General features: G+C 56.4%; 1 protein-coding gene across 2 annotated transcripts in view; it reads right to left on the bottom strand.

Moving 5' to 3' along the window:
* Positions 1 to 622: 622 nt before the first annotated feature.
* Positions 623 to 10,463, bottom strand: part of DCPS (decapping enzyme, scavenger) — a 44,301-nt gene continuing 34,460 nt past the window's right edge. Inside the window, exons 4-6 of one of the 2 annotated variants that reach the window (XM_027580297.2) lie at positions 7,705 to 7,818; positions 3,259 to 3,369; positions 625 to 1,379 (exon numbers count right to left, since the gene is read on the bottom strand). In XM_027580297.2, the coding sequence (XP_027436098.1) occupies positions 1,113 to 1,379; positions 3,259 to 3,369; positions 7,705 to 7,818 (492 nt within the window). In that variant the 3' untranslated portion in view covers positions 625 to 1,112. Of the gene's footprint in view, positions 1,380 to 3,258; positions 3,370 to 7,704; positions 7,819 to 10,463 lie in introns of both variants that reach the window. The other variant, XM_027580298.2, reaches the window with a different exon arrangement.

Here is a 10,463-nt window from a genome sequence, read left to right as displayed (position 1 = left end):
AAGAAGCCAACATCCTCTCCCCCGAGAAAGCCTCCCGAGGAAGCACGATCTAGTGGGGTTGAGGGACTAACGAGTAAATCCCAGCCCCTCTCCGCAGTGTGGTGTACCTGTCCCCTGTGCTGAAATGAGTGCCTCATGTATCCAAGTGCGTGCCCTCACGTGTGCACCCTGATGTCACCCTTCCCAGATAAGCCCCCGAAGGCTCCCTAAGGCCACCAGCCTCAGACTCTCTTAAGTCGCTTCCTGGCCTCCAGATTCTACGAACGGGGACCTGTGTTGCTGGTCACACCTCGAACCTGAGCCCTCGGACCTTTCGTCCTCCACCACAACCGTATCATTTTGCCCTTGATGGGCTGTTTTGTGTTTGGTCTTCTGGCTGTTCTATGAGCTTGTTTTGTCTTCCTCCCTAGATAACAAAGTCAAGGCCAGGGGCTCGCTGACCAAGTAACAGAGGCAAAGGCAAGCTTTTTTGGGCTCGCATCATCTGATTCTTATTAAAACCCTCCCACTTCCAGGCGGCAATCCTTTATCCTTGTCAACAAGAAGTTTATCAGCGGGGCTGACTTACAGGCTGGAGGGGCGACCTCGGTTCTGGGGAGGGGAAGAGGAAGCACTGTCAAAAACACTCTATAGGTTATTTCCATAAAGTTTTTGTATTTGGTTTTTTTGGGGAACTCCCAGACACATGGGCCTTGAAAACCAGGAGGAAGATACAGCAAATGGGAGGAAGGAAGGGGGAGGTGGGAGCAGAGCAGGAAGGACCGAAGACGGGGGAAGGCACCGTCGGATTCGGGACATGGGAATCACCAAGGATGGTGTTCACTGGGATTTGGAGAAAGCCCTTGGCACACATCCAGGTCAGCGGAAGCCACCACCCCAGACCTGGCTCCTGTACCAGGATCTTCCTACCCTGTTCTGCCGGCACCACCTGCCCCCCCAGTCATCAGTCCACACCAAAGGAGACCAATACTTTACTCACATACTAGGAATAAGCCAGTACAAAATACATTTAAAAAAAAAATTCACTTGGTACTAAAAATCCCGAAGTCCCTCCCCAGCCCACCCGGATCCCACACATCTGTGTTCTTCGCCGGACAGCCCCTGGGTGGGACTCAGCTCCTCTGGGCCTCCTGCAAGAGCTTGAGCAGAGGGTCATCGGCCCTGAGGGCGAAGGTGAGGGTGCGCTGCTGGTAATGCTCCGGGTCACACTCCAGGTTCTCGATCACATCTGCTAACAGATGAGCCCGCTCCACCCCGGAGCCGGGGGCCTCGAAGCCCAGGGCCGTGAAGTGCACGTGCAGGTGGTAGTAGGAAGGCAGGTAATGCAGGTACACGCGGAGACGGTCTCCCCTCACCTGGTAGCGCTGCAGGATGGCTTCCTGATGAGAAAGAGGGGTGGCAGGAAAGGGGTCACTGTGCTGCCCCCAGGCCCTCCTCTGGCCCTAATCCCCGGCTGGCCTCTGGACAGCTGACAAAAGCCCTCCAGAAAGCCCTCCCCACAGTTCGCTGCAGGTCCCTGTCTTGCATTCTAGGGAATCAGCAAAAGCAGGTGACAGCAGCAAACAGGGGCTTTTCTCCCAAATGAAGGGAACGGGGGCCTCCGTTAAGGTTCCGCACTCCAACCTCGATAAAACATTGAAGCTCCTCAAACAGTGGAGCTCCGAACGTGCTGCTGGGAATCTAGAAGTCCCAGTGTCGAAGGACAGGCCCCAGATGTCTAAGACTATGGGGACTGTCCTCCCCGTGGACGACTGATGCCGACTTAAATCACCGAGTAGGCGGGAGGGGGGCCTGTATCCCCTCTTAGCGTAGAACAGAGTGGAGCTGGGGAACAAGGGTGACAGGGATGGGGCTGAACTGAGGCTTGGTGGAAGACAGAGAATGGGGGAGGGCACATGGGAAGGGCTGCCCCTAGAAGACCCAGGGAAGATCTCACTGGACTCCCGGTAGAAGAGGAAAGCATTGACTTTGACCCTGGCTCCCTCTGCCCATCCCCCACCTTGCTCAGGGGTAGGGCTGTTTCTACCAAGCTCCCGTTCTGGAGCCTCCAAGGCTTGGCATTAACAGGAGACTCTGATTTCCACTGTGGGTGAATCCCTGAGGAGGTCAGAGGTGAGGAGAAAAAGACGAGGGCCTCAGTGGGCTCAGAATACACCCCACAATTACATCCTACACTTGGGACTCTGCCTGGGGCTCTCTGCAGTGGGGTGAGGCCAAGGGCAGGGCACCCAGAGGCCTTCTGGGGGTAAGTATGGCTGGCCTGTCCGGGCGAGGCTGCCTGAGCTGCCAGGGCAGGTGGAAGCGTAGGCCCAGCATCTCCCTGAGAGAAAGACGCCATTCTGCCATCCAGAGGCTGTTTCAGGAGAGAAACGAATTACTCCACTCAGAGACGGGTGGCCGGAGAGGCAGCAATGTGGGCCGGCAGGAGGGAGAAGGCCAGGTAGGGTGCAGTGGCAGGCAGCTGGGGTCCAGAGGTAGCAAAGAGTGGATCCAGGAAAGCCCTTCCCCCAGGCCTGCGGCAAAGCCACTGAGAGCAGCTCCCCTGGCCGGGCACCCTGGTGACTGCTGGGCCCTGGCCTGGGGCAGCATCTTTGAATCCTGAGTGGAAAAAAGACTGGCAACCACCCTACAGAATGGGATTTAGCAGCACCCCATCCACACGTCGAGGCCCAGGGAGGTGAGATGACGAGTCCTGCCCAGGGTCACTCAGGTGGTGAGGGTCAGAATGCCAGAACCAAGACCACGAGCCCAGATTCTAGACCCTCCTCCCTTGCCTCCAGGGCTCCTCTTTAATTTCATGTGATCCAGCAGATATCCCCGTACAAAGCACCCCAGAATGCCAGGTGCTCCAGAACTCGGGCTCTGGCCTCAAGGCAGAGGAGGAGGTACAATGTGCACACATCGGAGCTGGGGACCCATCTGGCCAAGAAACGTGTCTGGCACGATGTGGCGGTCATGAGCAGACACAGGGGGTCCTGGGAGAAAAGGGGGTCCCAGAAGAGACCTGCAGGAGAAAGGCAGGGAAGCAAAAGCGGGAACCCAGGCAGAGGAAAGGCGGCTGAAGGCAGAGCTGGAGGGAAGGGCAGGACCAAGGAGTCCCTCTGAGGAGCCCTCGTGGGGCCCAGGGACAGGCAGCCAGAGAGGAGCCCCGTTCACAGACGGGCTTCCAGGAAGGATGAAGAAAGTGGCCAGGGAACACACCGGAATTAGAAGAGAATTCCTCTGGGCTTCGGTGTGGATTTGGCCAAGGCAACTCACCTGGCCCTCCCGGAGGATGTTCCTGAGCAGCGGCAGGTGCTCTGGAGCGAGGTCCCGAAGCGATCGGATGCCCCGGCGATGGCAGATGGCAATCAGGTACAGGTCATCGAGCTGCGCAGAGATCGGCAGCGGTCAACCAGGCTCAGCGGCGGACAGAGCCAGGGGAGGCTGCCCATCCTAGAATCCCTCACAGAAGCCAGGGAGCGCCTGCCCCCAGGCCTGCTTCAGTGCCATCCATAGGCGATCCCAGGGAGCCCCTGGCAAGGGGGGCCTCCACATGCCTGGGATGTGCGGGACAATCTAAGGACAGAACTTCTGTTCGCTCTTGCTACTCAAGAATACCATATGGGGGGGGGGGCGCCTGCGTGGCTCAGTCATTAAGCGTCTGCCTTCGGCTCGGGTCAGGATCCCAGGGTCCTGGGATCGAGCCCCGCATCGGGCTCCCTGCTCCACAGGAAGCCTGCTTCTCCCTCTACCACTCCCCCTGCTTGTGTTCCCTCTCTCACTGTGTCTCTGTCGAATAAACAAATAAAATCTTTAAAAAAATAAAATAAAATAAAAATATCATATGGGAGTATTTATATACTCACAGAGCTGATGGCGGGGTGGGAGAAGGTTCAAGAAAGTACCAAGGACAACTCTTTCCCTCCAAGAGTTTATGGGCTAACAGCATGTACATAAGTAGCTACTACAAGACATAAAGTGATAAAAGTAAAGGAAGAAAAAGGAAAGACTAGCTAGCTAGGTTGATCCAGACAGGCTTCCTGGAAGAGGAGGCAGGGGATCCAGGTCTTAAAGAAGAGGTAGCGTTTAGAGAAAGGGCATGCCAGTAGAAGGACAGTTAAAGGAAAGGCCCAGAGGCAAGGAAGTATAGAGCAGGAGGGGGGAGAATAAGCCACTTGATTTGTCTGGAGTCCAGGGCAGGGGAAGGGGTGTAGAAGGATTTGAAGGGCGAAAAGGGACCCTGGGGCCAGCTTAGCAATGAGCACCGCCAGAGTGCCAGACCTTTTTCTCTCTTCCCCTACCACATAGGGCTCAGAGAGCACCCTTCCTGCTGTCCTTCCTGAAAACAGCGCCCGGCCGAAAACCTGGAGGTTCTAACAGCGCAAAGAACCAAAATCAACAAGGTCTTGTGCCAGAAGGCAAATGAACCCTTCCTCTGCCCAGAAAACCTTCCCGCCCCTCCCCGCGCACTTGAGCCCTGGCCCTGGCTGATGATCACATCCATGTGCGAGGCAGTCCCGGGCCGCCAGGGCTCCATGGGGCAAGGCCCGGCAGTGGGGAGGGGGGAGGCCTGCAGCACTCAGCTGAGCGGCTACATTCCTCAAGGACATAATCCGGGGACCGTGAGTCACCCAACTGAATCCCCCAGGGCCCCAGTTTGAAAACCGAGGAGGTTTCCCATATGGTGCCTGTTGTCCAACTGTGGACAAGGTAGTCTCTTCAGGCCACAGACATTCCTCTCTAACAGTCGGGGCCTCTCAGCCTCACACCTGCTACAGATGAGCCCCGTGGGAAGCTCCCAGCAAATGGCTAAGCTGTGCCTGCCGAAGCTGCAGTTTGCCCACAAGCTCCTTCTAGACTCTCCCTCCTCAGGGCCTGTGCCCAGGACTCACTCTCTCTCTCTCTCTCTCTCTCTCTCTCTACTAGGAGCCCCAGGAGAAGCAGGAAACAAAAGTGCTTGAACTTGGGGTGTCTGCGTGCCCGTTGGTATCTTCAGCTGTTGTTATGTGTCACTGTCCCAGACTCTCAGATAATAGTAGCATTTGTTTTAGATGATGGCTGCTGACCAATCACAAGCATGACATTAAATCACACCTCTCTGCTCCACAGGCATGGAATGAAGCATGAAGCCGGCTGCCGGGCGTCCGTCACAGGCTGTGTGAAGGAGGGAAACCCATTCTTTGATAGCAGACATGACCTCAGATTTTCTGCAGGCAGTTCAAGGGCACCCCCCCTCCCCCCGCTCCCGGGCCCAGAGAAAGGGTCTGAAGCAAGCTAGACAAGGTCTCAGGCTGGTATCCCAGAAGGTGGCCCGCCGATCACTCCGGGCAGGCCAGACACCATCAATCTCTTTTTACAAGGCAGGACAGCCGACTCAAAGAGCCTCCTGGCAAGGGGCAAGAAGGAGAGTGGCTGGAGCCTTGGGGAGCCATCTCTCCCCCTCTGGAGTGAGCCAAAGGAAGAGTCTCCTGGTCTGGGCACTTGAGATCCAAGAACCGACCTGAGATAAACTGAAAGTACACACTGCGTCCACAGAGACAGACAGAGATACACTTACACACACAATATGCAAAGACTACCCCTGGGAGGAGAGACAAAGAAATCCTCTCTCCTGAGAAACGGTCCCTTCGGGGGGAGGGAACTGGAGGAATGTGGGCTGAGGGAAGGACTTCCACCGAGCTCTTTGTACTACTTGCATCTTTACTGTGCGTCTGTGAGGAGGGGGCAGAAGGCAAGCTGAGGACAAAGCACAAGCTGACACCCCGCAAGGCCCCGGCCCCAGGGGGGACATGTGTGACACTCCTCAGCACTCCCCGCTGCCCTACAGCAAAGGGAAGGAAAGACAAATGGTTAACTTCGAGAGATTACACTCCCGCAGGACAGGAGTCTCCCTCAGTTTACAAATGTCTTAGTGATTTATAAGAAAAAAGCATTCTTATCAATAACCTAACTTCCAGAAGGAAACTCCCAACTGTCTTAATGTTAATGCTTTGCTAGAGGGAAAAACAACCTTAACTTGACAATGGCAAGGCCTCCAATATCTTGTAGGTCCTCTTTTGCATAGGAAGGTTCTTTAGAAAACCTCCCTTTTTCCTTACCCCCAACCCCCAAGTATATAATCAGCCACCGCTCCCAGCCCCGGGGCAGCAGCTCTTCCTGCCCAAGGGTCCTGTCCCCCTCTTTAATAAACCACCTTTTGGCACCAAAAAAGCCTCAAGAATTCTTTCTTGGTCGTTGGCTCCAGATCTCACCTACATTCCCCAAACTACATCACATGTATTAACTAGACCTTAAAAAAAAAAAAGGCAAATAAAAGAGAATATACAGGCAATTTCTTACAAGAACTGGGGAAGGGCTATTATAAGCTCCAGGGAAGCAAGATTCTCTAGCATTTGACCAATATATGTGGAGTGGATAGATGGGTAGACGGACGGATGGATGGATGGATGGACGGACGGACAAAGAGTCTTCTTTAATCCTGGGTCAGCAGTTGGGAGCATACCCTTATGATATACATTTGGGAGAAACAGCAGGAGGAGATTCCAGGGTGGCTAGGAAGGCTCCTTAAAGCAAACACCAGAGTACTTCTTTCCTCAGTCCGTGCCCACTGCCCCCCACCCCCACCCCCATACAAGAACAAAGAACAGACGTCCAGGCCCGGTCTGTCTCGCCTGCTGGCTACACTGGCACAAATTCTAAGGGAGCTGTTGATTTCAGTATTCTGTCACAAGCCAGGGATTCCAAACAATGAAATATGGCACCACCAAGAGACAGGCGCTAATTAAGCAAAGGTTAAGAACAATTGCACCTGTATGGCCATCAAAGTAAGTCTGACATTTAAACGGGCCTATTCATAAGCCCCGAGGGTGAGCCACCCCAGCCCTGTGGCTGGGAGCCCAGTGCAGTTCCTGAAGACTTTTCTGTCTTAAAGGGGACAGACAGACAGGGCAATTCCACCGGCAGGCCCAGCAGGATACCTGCCAGCACAAGGTCAAAACGACGCTGTGTTTTCTTTAGTCTTCAAAGATCTCGCGAGGTAGAAGTTCCTCGTGCTTCATAGCCCATCTCCCGTGCCCCAGTCTGTGACCCGGGCCTTCGGGCACAGGGCTGCTCATGGGGCAGATGGGGGGCTTGCAGAGCTGCACAGAGGCGTCGCCCAGAGCTGTCACCGTCATTCCTATTCTGTGGCCTTGTCCTAGCTCCCCAGACGACTCCAGAGCCAGGCCTCGCTTCCTCCCTCAAGGCCTGTGGTGGGGATAAGCTGCAGGGCTGGGGGTGGGGGGAGTGGACACAGGTACTCTGGCAGCCTCCCTCCACTATCCACCCTACCAGTGGGCAGTCACCTCCTTTGGGTTGGTTGCCATGGCTCCTTCCTATCAGTGCTTCAGATCACAGGCCTGCCTGGATCTGCTGGTGTCCAGGGTTCTAAGTGCTCCTGGAAGGGAGGGGGGCCAAGCCACTTGGCTGGTTAAAGAATGGCCCCTGTGGTTATGGATGCAAACATCACCCCATTCCTCACCCCCTGGGTGGGAGGAGAGCCAGGAAGAACTTTCAGCTGACACCTGAAGGTGTAAATGTTTGTACACAGCTCAGGCCTCCATTGTTGGTGAGTTAACACCTGCTCAGAGAGACCAACAGGAGAGAAAAGGGCAGGATTAAGGAGGACCAGCAACCTGGAGCAAGTCCTGGGAGACCAGAGAGCCCTAGCAAGAAAGCTTTTACCTGCTGTTGGTTCCACTTGAGGTCAGGGATGAGAACAAAGCCATCAGAGGGGTCTGGGTTCTCAAAAACTATCCGGTCAGCTTCTGCCTTCTTATCGAGAATGTTGTATACCCACTGGAAGGAGGGGAAGAGAGAGGGTTCACAAAGCTGCTCACGACCTCTGGGGAAACATCACAGACTGGGTGGGCTAGGGTATGCTCTCTTGGGCCCCTCCAGGGAGGACAGCCAAGCCATAAAGGGCCACGAAGCTCAGGGGCGTCTACACTCAGGCTGCCTTGTCCCCATCGCTCTGCTCTTAGGGGCCAACCCCTCACGGGCACTGCAGCTCGGATTGGGGGGCTAGCTCTTTTGGTCCTTCCTGTGGACATGTCATGGACATGCTCTACTTGGCCTCACAGGCCTGGTCTGCGTCCATCCCCTCCACTGTCCCCAGGACTCAGGGACGGCTGTCTCCATAGGCCCCTGCCCACTTTATTCAGGACCACTGGCAAAGATAGTCAGAAGGAGCTCCTTCGACACAGCAGGACAGGAAAGGCTGAGGTCCCAGACATTAATGTGTGTGGGCTTCCCACCCGGCTGGTGGGACTCTCCCTAGCGGTGGGCTCGGTGCCCCGGCCCGCGTGGAACCAAAGGAGTCTCAGCTGACGTGGGCCCTGCGTAACACAGCAGAAGTGGCACAACCCAGAGACGGCAATTACACAGACCTTTCCTGTCACCCCAGGGCCTCCAGCCCCACCCCCGCAGACTGTTTTATTAGCTGCTGACAGTCTTCAGAGAACCCTTCCTTGAGTTCTGGGTGGATCCCAAGGGTCCTGGTGGCCTCTCTGAAGAAGCCAGCCTGCAGGGAGGTTAAGATATGAAAGCCCCTTGTGCTCACAGGGCTCAAATCCACCCTTCTCCACTTCCCCAGAGCTCTGAGTCAACTCTCAGCTTGAAAGTTGAGAGAGGAGCCTGCTGGAGAGCCAGAGACAGGGCAGCGGCTAGGCTGGCCCTCAGGAAGGGCCTCCCAGCTCGCTGAGGGGGCGGATCGGGAGGCCAGGGCACCCACACAACCAGGCCAGTGGCAGGCTCCCTTGCCCGCCCCCAGAAGCTCAGGCACAAGTGGGGTCCACGAAGGCCAGGGCCGTGGGGGCTGTCTGGAGTCTGCATGCCTCATCCCAAGTCCACATCCTCGGCTCTCAGCCGGCATGGCTAAGGTCAAATGTGACTATGTGAGACAGACAGGAGGCAGCAGAGAGTACCTGCCTGGGAAGATCAGGGCTCCCAGATTCCCCCCACCCCCAGTAAGGCCCACAGGTCAGTCACAGTGTGGCCCACCCACTACAGAAGAGGGGCCTTCCCAAGAATGCTGGCTGTGCCACCTTCCTGGGAGTGGGCTGGAGGGCAGCCAGCAGCAGCTTCCTCAGGCAGCACAGAGACCACAGCAATGCCCAGCCCAGCGTGTGGAGACTCTCCCACGGAGGCATTTCCTTTCCCACTGCAAGGCTCACTGGGAATGTGCTGCAGGAAAAAAAAAATCAGCCGGAACCTGACCCAAAGTACCTCAAAAGTAAAGGGGAAGAGGGAGGGGGATGACCACACTCTGTGGAGAGCCCTGGAGCAGGCTCCCTGGGGCCCTGGCTTTTCTCTTGCCCACAGATAAGCCGCCCCCACTTGGACTGTAAAGCCGTGTGGTAGTCGATAGAGAACAAACTGGTTCTGGGGCCTACCAAAGCTTGGTTTCCTCAGCCACCTCCTCCCTAACTAGCTGACACCTTGGGTAAGTGTAAGTACTCTCTGAGCCTCAGTTTCCCCCTTTGAGAGGGGTGAATGATACGTCTACATCAGGGTGGAGTGGAGTGTAAATGACTGACAGCACCCAGCACAGTGGAGGTCCCGAAGGGCAGAGGACAGTGCTTGGAAAGCTCCCACATGAGGTGGCGTCAGGCTGCAACCTTGTGATGACAACAGGCGCCCTGCTGGAGGGTGCAGCACTGAGAGAGGTGAGCAAAGGTGTGGTGGTGGTGAGCAGCCCTACCCTGTGCCCCGTCCTAAGGGTCACCCCCCCAGCCCCGGACTCCCACTCCCACGCACTGGTGTCCCCGTGTGGCAGGTGAGGAAAGAGCAAGCACGAGAAGTCCACCCAATTCCAGCCCAGAACCTGGCCCCAGAGCCCACACTCCAGGCCACATGGGGAAGGCCTCTGGGAGAGCGGGAGGGACGGGAATCTACGTGGAGTCCCAGGCCAGCAGCCTGGCTAGGAAAGGGAGGGAACCAGGGAACAGAATTCACATAAACCGCAGGGTGGGGGTGCATGTAACGGGCAGTGAGCCCATCAGAAAGCAAGCCCGGGAGACTCAGCCAGCCCTGGCTTCTGGAAGGCACCTGGCACGGCTTCCTCACAGTAGGTGACACTGGCAACTCTCCTCCCTGGGGATATCTCACTCCCCGCTCACTCTGCTCCTGCTTTTCTGCTCACCCACGTGCTGGCCGCTCCCCTCCTGGCCGCCCTTCACCTGCCCACACCTCCAGCTGCCTCAGCTCTGCACTCCCCTCGCCCCGGCCCTGGAACGGGCCCTGCATAGGCACACAAGGGCAGCGACCATTCTGGCGTCTAGTGAGCACTGCGATCAACAACAGGGATGTGATCTGTGGCACCTCTCTCAATCCCCACTGGAACCCCAGTCACATTTTCCAGACAAGGAGCTGGGCTCAGAAGTGCAGGGCACTCACTGCTCTGAGACAGCAGAAGCAGAATCCAAATCCTGGGCTGACACTGA

This window comes from Zalophus californianus, chromosome 11, assembly GCF_009762305.2.
Source record: "Zalophus californianus isolate mZalCal1 chromosome 11, mZalCal1.pri.v2, whole genome shotgun sequence".
NCBI classification, from domain to species: Eukaryota; Metazoa; Chordata; class Mammalia; order Carnivora; family Otariidae; genus Zalophus; species Zalophus californianus.
The sequence above is the reverse complement of the archived record's forward strand: the minus strand, read 5'-3'. Positions and strand labels throughout refer to the sequence as shown.